Source organism: Vigna unguiculata, chromosome 6 (assembly GCF_004118075.2).
Source record: "Vigna unguiculata cultivar IT97K-499-35 chromosome 6, ASM411807v1, whole genome shotgun sequence".
Lineage (NCBI taxonomy): Eukaryota > Viridiplantae > Streptophyta > Magnoliopsida > Fabales > Fabaceae > Vigna > Vigna unguiculata.
In genome coordinates this window covers 926517-941941 of record NC_040284.1, presented here as the reverse complement: position 1 = coordinate 941941, position 15425 = coordinate 926517, and the positions used below count along the sequence as shown (strand labels likewise).

Genomic DNA, 15425 nt, shown 5'->3' with positions numbered 1-15425 from the left:
AAATGATTAAAAAAATGATTCATTAGTAGCTAATTAGACTAAAGAAATGATTTCGAAAAGTAAAAAAAAATTCAAAGTAGAATGATTCCATGAATTCAAAATAATAATGAAACGAGGATCAATTCGAATTTGTTTTCAAAAATATGCAAAAGGAAAATTCATACATAAGGCATTTCATGCATCATACCAAGTCATCATCCATATATGCATTGAGTACATCAACTTCATGAATAAGCAACTACATGGTCAACTCAAACTTCTTGATAGTCAACATCCAAGCCTAGTTTCCACACTAGCCCCCAAGCTCAGTTTCCACACTGGCCCCTCAAGCACAATTTTGTCTGGCCCCTAAGCTTAGTTTTCATACTGGCCCTCAAGCCCAGTTTTTACACTGGCCCCTAAGCTCAATTTCCACACTGGCCCCTCAAGCCCAGTTTTGTCTGGCCCTCAAGCCTAGTTCCCACACTAGCCCCCAAGCCCAATTTTCATACTGGCCTTCAAGCCCAGTTTCCACATTGGCCCTCAAGCCCAATTTGCATACTAGCCCCCAAGCCCAGTTTTCACAATGGCCCGCAAGCCCAGTTTTCACAATGGCCTCCAAGCCCAGTTTTCACACTAGCCCTCAAGCCCAGTTTTCACACTAGCTCCCAAGCCCAGTTCCCACACTAGCCCCTAAGCCCAGTTCCCACACTGGCCTCTAAGCCCAGTTCCCACGCTGGCCCCCAAGTCTAGTTTTCACACTGGCCCCTAAGCCCAGTTTTCACATTGGCCCCCAAGCCCAATTTCCACTGGCTCCTAAGCTTAGTTCTCACGCTGGCCCCCAAGCCCAGTTTTCACATTGGCCCCCAAGCCTAGTTTTTCCACTAGCCCCCTAGCCTAGTTTTCACACTGGCCCCCAAGCCCAGTTTTCACACTAGCCTCCAAGCCTTGTTTTCCTTGCTTTCAAATTAAAATAAAAGAAAAATGATAAATGAAAAAAAGAAAATTTCACTCATGCATCCACACATCCATGTATGCATCATCATATAGGTTCAAAAAGAAATCATAACATGTTATGTATCATCACATCATGTCATCCATCATACTCCACAAAATCATTGAAAATCATTTCCAAAAAAAAAGTCAACAATGATAATTTTTTTTGTTTAAGTCTCACCAATCTTAGGCATCCACGCAGTGTTTGTCGACACTTCAAAAACAAAATTCAGGTTCTCCTTTTATATATCAAGACCCTCTACAAGGCAATGGTCATTGATTTCCTTATGTTTACATCAAGACCCTCTACGAGACAATGATTATTGATTTTCTTATGTTTACATCAAAACCCTCTACTAAGCAATGGTTATTGATTTCCTTTCTTTACATTGAGACCCTCTGCGAAGCAATATGGTCATCAATTCCTTTACATCAAGGCCCTCCGCGAAGCAATGGTCATTGATTTCTTTGTCACATTGAGACCCTCTACATGGTAATGGTCATTGAATCCTTTAAATATAGACCCTCTCCTCGAGATTGGTCTAATCTCTTTTTCAAAAGGTCAAAGTACAAAAAGAATATGGTTTTTCGGATCGGGAACCTCTATATGGTAATGGTCATCGATCTCTTTGAATCAAGGCCCTCTGCGAGGCATTGGTCGTTGATTTCTTATGCCACATTGAGACCCTCTGTGAGGCAATGGTCATCGATCTCTTTACATCAAGGCCCTCTACGAGGCAATGGTCATTGATTTCTGATGTCACATCGAGGCCCTCTGCGAAGCAATGGTCTTCGATCTCTTTACATCAAGACCCTTTGCGAGGCAATGGTCATTGATTCCTTTGTCACATCGAGGCCATTTACGAAGAATTGGTCATTGATTTCTTTCCTTTCGATATAGACCCTCTCCTCAAGATTGGTCTAATATGTTTTTCAAAAAGTCAGAAAAGAAGATAATAAAACAAAGTGATTTCTCTACATGGTAATGATCACCGAATCTGAATCTTTTGAATAGACCCTTTCCACGAGATTGGTCTAATTTGGTTTTTTCAAAAAGTAAAAAAAAACAAAAAGACATAGTGTGTCAAATCGAGACCCTCTACTTGGTAATAGCCACTTAGTTCTTTTCTTTCAGATACAGACCATCTCCTATGGAATGATCAAGTTTGTCTTCAAATTTGTTTTCTTTTGAAATCCGAACGAAATTAGTGTTTTTACCTTTACTTATCTTTTATTATGATAATATGAAAAAGTCAAATTCTCATATTATCTAGTAAAATCTAAGTAAAGAGGGGCAGGAAAAATACAAAAAGATTAACTCAATCACTAATAATCAGAGTACAAATAGATTATAAAAGAGTAAAGAATTAGAAAACACCTCTCTTGAACAACTACAAAAGATGAACAAAAGCTCTCCCTGAGTCACATAGAGGATGGCTAGCTTTCCTAACAACAACAAAACACTCAATCTTCTAAGAACTCACTTAGAAAAAGTTATCGCTCACTCATACTAGGCTTTTCAAAGCTATTTTTAAGAATCTTAGTGAGGACCACTTTGCAGTCACAACACAAGAACTCTGAATCTTAAAAAGGTACTTTTGAAGTTGGGAACTGAGTTCTATTTAAAGAGGTTTTCGAAAGCTAAGTTAGAAATGAAGAGTTGAGCAGAAACTGGCAAGGATAATCGATCACCACTTAAGATAATCGATTATTCTAGTGGTTTTCGAAAACAAAGTTTTGCAGTGGTAATCGATTACCCAAAATGGCAATCAATTATCTCTTGTACGTTTTTATCAAATAATTTTATAACTGCCAGTGGTAATCGATTATCACTCGTGGTAATCGATTATCTTAAATGGATTTTCGAAAAATAAAAGTTTTGAGTTGGTAATCGATTATCATAAGTTGGTAATCGATTACCACACTGATTTTTTTTGAAAATTTAGTTTTTCTCAGAGGAGTTACGAGCTGACTGTTGTTCTAACAATCGTACAACTAACTAGAGAAATTTAAGCCTATTAAAATAAGAACTTTAAATATAAAATGTACTGTCTTCAATATCTTCAAGTATTTTCTTCAATATCTTTATCATTATCAAAATCTTTTTAATCAATCTTCTTCTTTTGTCAACAAAAACTACCTTTGAATTGAGTATTATTATGTTGTCAAATATATGCCACACTACTCAACTTAGGTAACCAAGGCTAGAACACCTCTTCTAGGTTTCCTCTAGCCATCGTTCCTTAAAGTTGGCCTAACCTCTATTTGCAATGTGAACGGTGAATGGATGTAATATAGCCAAGGGGGTGGACAAGAACAATTACAAACCATATGAAACACAAAAATTAAAACGGGGCAATATGATTGTACTAAAACACGAATGGGCTATAAGTGTGGTGACGTCGAAACACGAATCGAACTAAAGAACGAAGCGAATGGGAGAAGCCACACCACTTGGGGTTAACACCAAGATGAGTGAAGAGGGAGTCGCCACTTGAGCTGAACACTTAAGATAATACCATGGTGAGATTTGACACACTTAAGGTGTAGAGAAAAACTCTTAATTTCATCATATTTGTATTTACAAACAAGGTAGACCTTATTTATAGTTTGAGGGTAAGTTGACCTAAAAGATTAATTCACACTTAGACAAAGTCAACTCCTAATTACAAGACATTAATTAAAGTAAAGTGCGACACATGAAGGCCTTCAAGAAATATGTGACTAGGTGAGCTCATTAGGTACTGTGTTGGTAGTTAGGCATCTTAGAGGAAGCCCCTAGCTTGGGCTGTGTTGGGCTCGGGTCTTTGTCATTGATCATGCATTCATCATAGAGGAGGAGCCATCATCTTATCACATCAAAACCACTATATGTGCACCATATTTCCACCATCATCAAGCTCTCGTAAACCACCACCTATTGGGGAGTCTTCCCTTGGCTTGAGTCATACAACTCGGAGGAGCTTATCCCATAAAAAAGATGACCTCTGCTCACTTATTCATAGCCATGACTACCATTCAACATTAATCTATTTATCACTTGGATGTCAAGAAAGCTTTTATTAATGGTGATTTTCATGAAGAAATTTATGTGGAGCAACCTCCAATTTCTAGTGCTCAAAGGGAGTATTCTATATTGGTATGTCGTCTTTACAAATCTTTATATGACCTCAAGCAGTCTTCTAGGACTTGGTTTGACAATTTTAACATTGTTATTCAATAATTTTGGGTGACTCGTAGTGAGATAGATCATTCATTATTTAATCGGCACTCAAGTGTTGGTTGTATCTATCTAGTAGTATATATTGATGACATTGTACTTACATGCAATTATCACCATGGCATCTTAGATAAAGCAACAACTTTGTTAAGACCTTAAATCTTGAAAAACTTAGATATTTGTTGGTGATGTGGATATCAAAACTGAAGTACATGATGTGGTATCAAGACTGGACCAGGACCCAATTCAAGACTTAAGTGGACCCATGACGAGAGGAAGCTTACAAAAGCCAAAGAGACATTGCAACACAAGGTGGCTCATCTTTTGGAGGCCTAGCTGATGATCCAACACCTTGATGAGACCAAGTTGATTGCATGTATAACATGGTTAGAGTATTAAATAAAAATATTGACATTACGGTTGTACTCAGGATTTGAACCCAAAACCCACAACTTATTCTGTATTTGTAAACCTTTTGGATTTGATAATAAGGTAGACTAATTTTACCAAAAATAACTATGAGGTTCTGTTAGGGTTTTCCTTACATCTTGCGATCTTATCAAGAATTCCCAATTCTTATGGCGGTCACCTTGAGGCTTATCAAACCTTGGTTTGTGGTGCCTCCTCTTAACCCAAGTTTTATCAATTTTGTTTTTAATTCCAATTTTTTGTTCTTAATTAATTCCAATCCCTAAATATTTGCCATCTATTCTATTTGGAATCATATAAGTTGGGGATTGAGGTAGCACAATCCAACAATAAAATTGTTATTTCTCAAAGAAAATGCGCATTGTATATTTGCAAGGTATTTAGGTGAATGAATTCAAAGTCTGTTGATATACCCATGGATTCCAATGTCAAACTCCTACCTAATCAAGTGAAGTCACTCTTAGATCTTGAGAAGTATCAAAGTGTAATTGGAAATTTGAACTATCTTACAAGTATTACCCTAACATTTTCTTGGTAGTTATTGTGGTGAGTCAATTTCACAATTCTTCATATGCATATAATTAGAATGTTGTCATTCATATATTGAATTACATTAAAGGTTCTCCTGAAAAATATTTTTTATATGGGCACATTAATCACACTAAAATTGTGTGTTATTTAGATGTTGATTGGACATGTTCCTTTTTTTTTTAGAGATCCACTTTCGGATATGTCTTCATTGGTTATAATTTGACCTCTTAGAATAGCAAGAAATAAAATGTTATAGTCATATCTAGTGCAAAAGCATATTATAAAACTATGATCTCAACTTCTTGTGAGTTTATTTGGCTTAAACTTGCATTTTGGAGAGACCAATCATATGAAACATATATATGACAATCAAGTTGTCTTATATAAGCTCAAATCCCATCTTTCATAAAAGGACTTAAAAGTATTGAAATTGTTGTTATTTTATTTGAGAAAAAGATTGTATATAGAAAAGCAAGACAGAATTTTATTAATTCTAATGATCAACTAGCATATGGTTTTACTAACACATCACAAAGACTATATTTGATTATATTTGTAACATTTAAGTTGTGCATGAGAAAGAGCATTAGATGTAGTGTGTATAGTCTCGATTAGATTGTTTGTATTTTCTTCTTTATAAATGTATAACCCTATATACTCTACACATATTCAAATTGAATGTATCTCTCTCTCTTGTATTCTAAAATGTATAAATTAAATATTCATGTTAAATTTTGTTAAAGGAGTGTTTAGTTTAATTTTGAAGTTTTAGAGCAGGTTGCTGTCATGAATAAATAAAATGTTTTATTGCATTTGTATTTTAGAAATAAGTGTTGTGGTAGAAGCAGGTGTGGATTTAGGCCTTGCAGATGTAAATATCGACGTAATCGAAATGGGTAAAGAGTGGTGTAAAATCGTAAATGATTATTTTGGAAATTTCAAAAAAAGTAAAACTATTTTGGGGAGCACTGTAACGCATCACCTTCACCTACCTCTCTGCAACCTTCTCTTCTCCCTTTTCTTTGTTATTTGAAGAATTTGAAGAATTTGAAGATAGCACAACACAGATTTTGAGAGTGAATCAACATGGAGCAATCCTCCCACGAGATGACATCCCCTCTTCGTAAGCCTCTCTCTCTCCCTCTCTCATATGCGTTCTTTCTTATCTTACATGCTTAACAACCTTTTCACTTGACATGGTGTGTTCAATGTGTTGTATCTCACAAAGTGGAAGATGAAGGTGGTAGCAACAGGAACATTATTAGGAATAGGAACAAGAATAGGAATGGTGAAGGCGAAAAAGAAGAAGAAGAAGAAGAAGAAGACGAAGAAGAAGAGAACTCGCCGATAAAGCAAGTGGCTATGACGGTGGCAACGACCGACGATCCTTCTCTTCCGATTCTGACGTTTCGAATGTGGGTGCTGGGAAGCCTCTCCTGCGTTGTGTTGTCCTTTCTGAACCAGTTTTTCTGGTACCGCAGGGAGCCCCTGGCCATCACCGCCATCTCTGCGCAGATCGCAGTGGTGCCGCTGGGGCAGCTGATGGCGGCGACAATAACGAAACGCGTGTTCTTGAGCGGGACACGGTGGGAGTTTAGGTTGAACCCAGGGCCGTTCAACGTGAAGGAGCATGTTCTAATAACGATATTTGCTAACTCTGGTGCCGGCAATGTGTACGCCATTCACGTAGTGACCGCTGTCAAAATCTTTTACCGCCAACACATCTCCTTTTTTGTTTCCCTCCTTGTAGTCATCACCACACAGGTTCGTTAATTAATTAATTAATTAATGGATTAATTAATCTCATTATTATGTAGTAATATAAATTTCATTGAATTGAATGGCAGGTACTGGGTTTCGGATGGGCTGGCATATTTAGAAGATACTTGGTGGAGCCAGCGGCAATGTGGTGGCCAACAAATTTAGTTCAAGTTTCCCTCTTTAGGTGATAAAAGTAACCATTATTAATTTACCTCACTCCCAATCAACTTACAAATTAATTCCCAAAAAATAAACATCCTATAACATGTCCTTCAACTTACCGATTACATCCTACAATTTTCCTATAAAGATATTTTTAATCACATGTTTTTACCTAACAAATAAAGAATAAATTAAGGAAAATATTATTAAAAATATATATTACTTATCAAATTTTAAAAGAATGTTTGAATAAAATTATAATAAGTTAACTTAAAGTCTTTAACATCGAATTCGTAAGAGTAGTTCGATTTTTATTTTTCATGTGTTTGTGTAAAAATAGTTTTTCGTGAATATCACTAGGCAGATATTAGATGAATAATTTCTTTGCTTATTGCACCCTGAATAACATGATACTTCATTTTCATATGTTTTGTTATTTCTTGAAAAACTGGATTTTGACCAATGTATAACATTGATTCCCAAAGAAACTTCGTATTCTTGGAATATTCACTCAAGTCCTTTTAAGCCATTTTAACTTGTTTATTGTTGCTACCTTGGATTTTCTTTTTTTTTTTTAGTTAGCCTTTGCGTATGATCTAGATAGGGATGATAATGAGTTACGAGGCCTGCAGGTTGACTTGAGGTTTGATATAAAAATAGTGTGAGATGGATTGGACATTTAAGTCCGGAAACCCACATTACTATTAGATTTAGACATTGTTTCTTATTTCTTGGTCTTCCACGGCAAAAGGAGAACCACCGATTAACAAACCATTTTGTCAATAAACGTCGTGTACGTGGACAACTAGCCAAATATGAATCATACCTATTAAATTGTAATGCAAATTTTATAAGAATCTAGGAAATCTTAAGATAAAAATATTGAAATGTAATGAAAGTTGTAGAACAATGTAGAAAAGCCTAAGATAGGAGAGAGAAATCAAGAACATTCTACATAAGTAAAAATCTAGAACATTCTACATAAGTTCTAGTTAGAATGTTTTAGAATAACCATGTAAGTGAGATGAGGTCTATAAATACCCATGTACTTTACCATTTTACGAATGACAACAAGTAAGACAACATCTAACACACCACTCACAACTACATAACATTCTACTTCCAACTACTACTTCCACATTCTACTATCTCCCTAATTTTCCCTATCCCATCAACTATTTCTTTCACAACCTCAAAGTAGTATTAGTGGTACCAGAGCTTCGTTCAGTCATCTACTGGGCGTAGATAATTTTTTCAACTACTTAAAAGAAACTATAACTTCTGCACTACTTCCAAAATATTTTCTCAACCCATGAATACTACCAATCAAACATCATTAATTCCAGTACCTATTTTCATAGGAGAAAATTATGATTTTTAGAGTATCAAAATGAAGACATTCTTTCGCTCCCAAGACTTATAGGACATTATAGAATAAGGATTCACTATTTCAAAAGACACATCTACTCTTACTACAACTTAGAAGAAGGAGTTGAAGGAAAACAAGTAAAAGATTCAATGGCTTTAGTTGCTCTTCAACAAGCAGTTGATGACACAATCTTTCCAAGAATAATAGGTGCCACAAGTGCAAAGCAAGCTTGACACACAATACAAGAGGAGTTTGAAGGAAGTGATGAAGTATGCAATGTTAAACTTCATTCTCTAAGACGAGAGTTTGAATTAACAAGAATGAAAGAATTTTAGACCATTAAAGACTACTATTCTAGAATAAAGGAAATAATTAGTCAGATGACAACCTATGGGGAAAATATTCTTGACAAAAAAATCGTTGAGAATATTTTAATTTCTATTCCCCAAAAATATTATGCAATCGCAATTGAATAAACAAAATATTTGACTACATTGTCAGTAACACAACTAATGGGCTCTCTTGAAGCTTATGAATAACGATTGAAAAGGCATGAAGAAGACTCGATCGGAAATGCCTTTCAATCAAAACTAAAAGTACGGTATCAGAATAAAGAATATGAAGGAAATAAAAGTAGAAGAGAAATTTCTAGATATAAAGAAAATTCTAGAAGCTTCCCTCTGACCCGTCAAGGAAAATATCCTCCATGTGACATCTGTAAAAAGACTAGTCACTTAGAAAAGATTGTTAGCATTATGGAAATCCTTAATTTCAGTACTACAAGAAATTTGGCCACATAGAGAAGTATTGTTGTAATAAAAATAAGTATCAAGCAAACTTTGCCGAAGCATATAATTAAGAGCAACACTTATTCTAAGCCAATCAAGAATCTCCTAGTAGAGGAGGAAGTTGGTACTTGGATAGTGGATGCAATAATCACATGACCAAAGGGCAAAGCATCTTCAAAGACATTGATAAATCATTCAATGTCAAAGTTTAGTTGGGAAATGACACTATAGTGGAGTCTCTAGGCAAAGGAACTGTCATGGTGGACACAAAGAAGGGTACAAAATTCATCAACCAATCTTAAAGATAATCTTTTAAATATTGGCCATATGTTGGAGAATGGATATTCTCTTCACTTTGAGAAAGATACATGCAAAATTTATGGCAATAGAAGGATAGAAATTGGCCAAGTAAAAATGGAGAAGAGAAGTAAAAGCTTTCCCATAAGGTTCAAACCTTGAACTAATATTACGATGAAGGCAGAAGTTGATGACTCATGGTTTTGGCATATGAGATTTGGCCACTTCAACACACATGCCTTAAAGATTCTATATAAAAAAAAACATGATGAGAGATCTTCCATGCTTGAAGGAGAATAGTGAATCATGCAAAGGATGTCTCCTCGGTAAACAACATCAATTACCATTCTTGACGGACAAAGCATGAAGAGCAAAAGACATACTATAGTTAATTCATATTGATGTTTGCAGACCAATGAGGACGCCTTCACATCACAACAATAGGTATTTCATCATATTCATCGATGACTTCTCTAGAATGACATAGGTCTATTTCTTAATGGCAAAGTTAGAAGTCTTTGGAATATTCAAGAAATTCAAGGCCCTTGTCGAGAAGAAAAGTGAAGAACAAATAAAAGTACTTAGAAGTTATCATGGAAAGGAGTACACATCTTGCGAGTTTGACAAATTATGTGAAGATGAAGGCATAGAGAGAAAACTTATAGTCACATATACTCCACAACAAAATGGTGTGTCAGAAAGAAAGAATCACACAGTCATGGAGAAGGCAAGATCAATGTTAAGAGAGAAAAGTATGCCTAACAACTTTTAGGCTGAAGCAGTCTAATCCTCAATTTACATTATAAATAGATGTCCAATTAAAGTAGTCCAAGACAAGACTCTTATTGAATCTCGAAGTGGAAGAAAGCCATCAAACAAACACCTATGTGTATTTATACATGTTCCTGATCATAGGTGGCACAAACTTGAAGACAAGACTATACGTGGAATATTCTTGAGATATAGCACACAATCAAAAGGCTATAGAGTTTACAACTTAACAACAAAAAGGCTCATTACTAGACGAGATGTTGCATTTGATGAAAATGCTTCTTGGAATTGGGAAGAAGAAAAAATTGTTAAAAGCAACACTTTAGGTACACTTTTCCCACCTCCACAACAACAATAACTAGAAGATTCTTCACCGGAGTCCACTCCAAGACGAGTAAGATCTTTGGTAGACATATACCAAACTTGCAATATGGATATGATTGAGCCTAAATGCTATGAAGAAGCATCAAAGTAAGAAGTATGGGTCAAGGTTATGGAAGAAGAGGTTAAAATGATTAAGAAGAATAAAACTTGGGAGCTCGTAAATTGTCCTTAAGGAAAAGACATCATTGGAGTGAAATGCGTATATAAAACAAAGCTTAATACTGATGGAACTATACAAAAGCACAAGGCCAGATTGGTCGCAAAAGCTACTCACAACAACAGGAATTGACTATAATGAGACATTTTCTCCAGTCACACGATAAGATACAATAAGAGCTCTAATAGCCCTTGTAGTATAAAAAGGATGGAACATCTATCAACTAGATGTCAAATCATGCTTTCTAAATGAAGTGCTCCAAGAAGAGATTTATCTTGAACAACCACAAGGCTTCATCAATAAAGGCAATGAAGGCAAAATACTAAGACTAAAAAAGCTTTAGACAGCGTGATGCAAGTTCCTCGAGCATGATATAGCAAGATTGATCAATACTTTATCGATCAAGGATTTAGGTGGAGCAAGAGTGATCCAACACTATATATTAAGGCATAAGGTCGGTATCATCTCATTGTCTTCGTATATGTCGATGATCTTATCAATATAGGAAATAATATGGAAATGATGAAATATTTAAAGAAGACATGATGAAGACATTTGAGATGACCGACCTTGGCTAGATGAACTATTTCCTCGGTATAGAGGTGAAACAACAAAAAAAAGGTATATTTATCTCTCAAAAGAAATATATCGAAGATCTATTGAATAAGTTCAAGATGTATTATTGTAAACTTGTCGCTACTCCATTAGTGGTAAACGAGAACCTACAAAAAGATGATGGAGCATAAGAAGTAGATGTGTCACACTATAGGAGTTTGATTGGAAGTCTCTTATATCTTACAACCACATGACCAAAAATTTTGTATGCTAAGAGCCTTTTTATCAAGATTCATGCAAAAACCAAGTTAGATTCATTATAGAATAGGAAAAATAATTTTAAGATATCTACAAGGAGCAAAGGAGTTTGGAATATGATACAAAACCATGACTAACTCAAGGATGATCGACTACACTAATAGTGATTGGGCAAGGTCAATAGATGACATGAAGAGCACTTCAGTTATGCTTTCTCGCTTAGATCGAGAATATTCTCTTGGGCATCAACAAAGAAAGCAACCATGACTTCTGTTGCTACTGCTGCTAAAAAATGTGGTTGTTGTTGAAGCAACAAGTCAAGCTATATGACTTTAGAAGATATTCAAAGATATGGGAAAAAACAAAGTGGACCTACTACAATCAACTGTGAGAATAAATCAACTATTGCAATGACGAAGAACCCAAAGCATCTTAGTAGAACAAAACACATAGCAATTAAATATCATTTCATCAGAGAAGTAAAGACAAATATCAAGATTTGACTTGGTATTGCACAAAAGAAGACCAAATTTTAGATACTTTGACGAAGGCGTTACCAAGACTAAGGTTTGAACTACTGTGTGCTATGCTTAGAGTTATCGAATTTGGATCAAGGAGGAGTATTAAAGTGTAATACAAATTCTAGAAGAATCTAGAAAATCCTAAGGTAAGAAAGTATTGAAATGAAATTAAAATTCTAGAACAATGTAGAAAAAGACTAAGATAGGAGAAAAAGAATCAAGAACCTTCTACATAGGTAAAAATCTAGAACATTTTACATAAAAGTTCTAGTTAGAATGTTTTACAATAATCATGTAAGTGTGATGATGTCTATAAATACCCATGTACTCTACCATTTTATGAATGACAACAAGTAAGACAATATCTAACACACCACTCACAACTACATAACATACTACTTCCAACTATTACTATCTCCATAATTTTCTCTATCCCATCAACTATTCCTTTCACAACCTCAAAGTACTATCGATACCACTCCTTTAGACTTAGATCACTATTAACATAAAACCTAGCCTCTTGTTATAGGCTCTTCTTCAAATATGTCAGGACTCTCGGATCTCCCAATGATCCTCACTGTATTGTTGCATGAATTGGACTAGAATATTAACTAACTATATAAGGTCTTGTGAGAGACAAATAATTCAATTTTCCTACAAATTGCTTTTAAGGTGTTAGATCCTCGAGGAATTCAACCTCAGCAAGGTTCTTAAGGTACCCAAGTATTATGCATGATTAGATGAGACGATAGTCTATATATTTACATCCATGATTTTGGTGACAACAAATAGTACCATGTTTTTGTTGTTTAACAAATTTACTTAGTGTATTAGTTTTATCAAATCAAATTTATGAATCTAAACAATAAAACAAAGTATTGGACTAAATTCCAAGAAGATTCTTTTTATGTACAAAAGATAACAAGAGATAGATGAGATTACTGTAAGTGTTCGACACAAAGAAGATAGACATTCAGTTGTATTGAAGCTCTAATCGCGAGTTAAGGATATTAAATAAAGTCTTATAAAAGTAGTGGAGGCAAGTTCCATAAGATCAAACAGTTCTAAAGATGTGTTGGACACTACAAGGTTAAGAAGCTTTTGAAATTGGTAAATAACAAAAAAATATGGATAAGGGTGTCGAAATTAATTTATCCTTCTTGAGTGACTTATGGATTGTGAGGTGAGTAACTTTTGAGATGCAAGACAACAAAATTCATGAGTTGTTTTTGCATTTTTTAGAGTTAAAACGATTGAAAATGATGTCTTGAATTACACTGATCCAGGGCACTGCACGAGAAGGATGAAAGAGAGAAGGGAGGGTTAACGCGGTCGCAGTTCTTTGTAGTGGCGTTTTTGTGCAGCTTCGCCTACTACATCTTCCCTGGATACATCTTCCAAATGCTGGTCTCTCTCTCTTGGGTATGCTGGTTGTTTCCCAACAACATTCTGGCCCATCAGCTCGGGTCGGGCCTGTACGGGCTTGGTATAGGAGCAGTTGGGCTGGACTGGTCGACCATTTCCTCTTACCTCGGAAGCCCACTGGCGAGCCCATGGTTTGCGACCGCCAACGTTGCCGTGGGATTCGTGTTTGTGATGTACGTTCTGACTCCACTCTGCTATTGGTTGAATGTGTACCATGCAAAAACGTTCCCCATTTTCTCCAACAAACTCTTCACCGAGCAAGGTCAGGTTTATAACATCACAGCCATAATAGACTCGAATTTCCACCTTGATCTTGAAGCGTATGAGCGACAAGGTAGACTCTACCTGAGCACCTTCTTTGCCATGACCTATGGAGTTGGATTTGCTGCACTCACTGCTACCATTATGCATGTAGCTCTCTTTCACGGAAGGTATGTGTAGGAATGTGATGAACCATGTTTAAGTATGCAATTGATGAGATTGTTGCACGCAGAGAAATATGGGAGCAAAGCAAATGGAGTTTTAAGGAAAAGAGTGTGGACATTCACACGAAGCTTATGAGGAGGTACAAACAAGTTCCAGAGTGGTGGTTCGTGTGCATACTGGCAGCGACCATTGCAGCAACCGTCTTCACTTGCGAGTATTACAAGGCGCAGCTACAGTTGCCCTGGTGGGGTGTTCTGCTAGCATGTGCCGTTGCCATATTCTTCACTCTCCCCATTGGTATTATTACTGCAATCACAAATCAGGTAAATACATTCAGATATTGTGTTTCTGGGTGCAATAATTTTAATCATGAGACTGATATTTGTACAGAGCCCGGGCTTGAACATAATAACGGAATACATCATAGGGTATGTGTACCCGGGATATCCAGTGGCAAACATGTGCTTCAAGGTGTATGGTTACATTAGCATGACGCAGGCCATCACTTTCTTGCAAGACTTCAAGCTCGGTCACTACATGAAAATTCCTCCCAGAACCATGTTCATGGCACAGGTTAGGTGTTTTAGATATGTTAAGACAAAAGCATGTGAAGTAATTGTACAAGTTTGGTGTTGATTGATTGATTGATTAGATTGTGGGAACGATGATCGCAAGTTTGGTGTATTTGTTGACTGCGTGGTGGTTAATGGAGACAATCCCAGACATATGCAAAGACTCATCCTCTGTGTGGACGTGTCCAAGTGACACAGTGTTCTACGACGCATCGGTTATTTGGGGTTTGATAGGGCCAAGAAGAATTTTCGGGGACCTGGGAAGCTACGAGAAGGTAAACTGGTTCTTCCTGGGAGGAGCAGTGGCTCCTGTAGTGGTGTGGATGGCAGCGAGGAGCTTCCCACAGCAAGAGTGGATAAGACTGATAAATATGCCGGTGCTGATCGGTGCCACTGGAATGATGCCTCCCGCGACTGCAGTGAACTATACAAGTTGGATCATTGTGGGGTTTTTTTCTGGTTTTGTTGTGTTCAGGTACAAGCCAGAGTGGTGGAAGCGTCACAACTATGTGCTCTCTGGGGCACTTGATGCAGGGCTTGCCTTCATGGCAGTGCTTTTGTATCTTTGTTTGGGGTTGGAGGACATTAGCTTGAGTTGGTGGGGAAATGACCTTGATGCTTGTCCCTTGGCTCACTGCCCCACGGCCAAAGGAGTCCACCTTCAAGGCTGCCCCCTTTTCACTTCCTCATTCTTCTAGATTAGGGTTAAACAATCTCTTGTAAAAACTTTTTAGGTTCAACCCTCTTATTACGTCACACGTCACGTTTTTATTTGCTTCACTTCAATTCTCCTCCTTCCAATTCTATGTAATTTCATTATATCC

The 15425-nt window shown here is 36.5% G+C and overlaps 1 protein-coding gene across 1 annotated transcript; it reads left to right on the top strand.

The window, feature by feature from the left end:
* The first annotated feature begins 6223 nt into the window (after positions 1-6223).
* On the top strand, positions 6224-15425 carry LOC114189087 (oligopeptide transporter 7-like). The gene is made up of 7 exons (XM_028077794.1): positions 6224-6278; positions 6384-6919; positions 7003-7100; positions 13465-14034; positions 14097-14352; positions 14420-14602; positions 14682-15425. The coding sequence occupies exons 1-7, from the start codon at positions 6242-6244 to the stop codon at positions 15297-15299; spliced, it is 2298 nt and encodes a 765-aa protein (XP_027933595.1). The 5' UTR covers positions 6224-6241; the 3' UTR covers positions 15300-15425.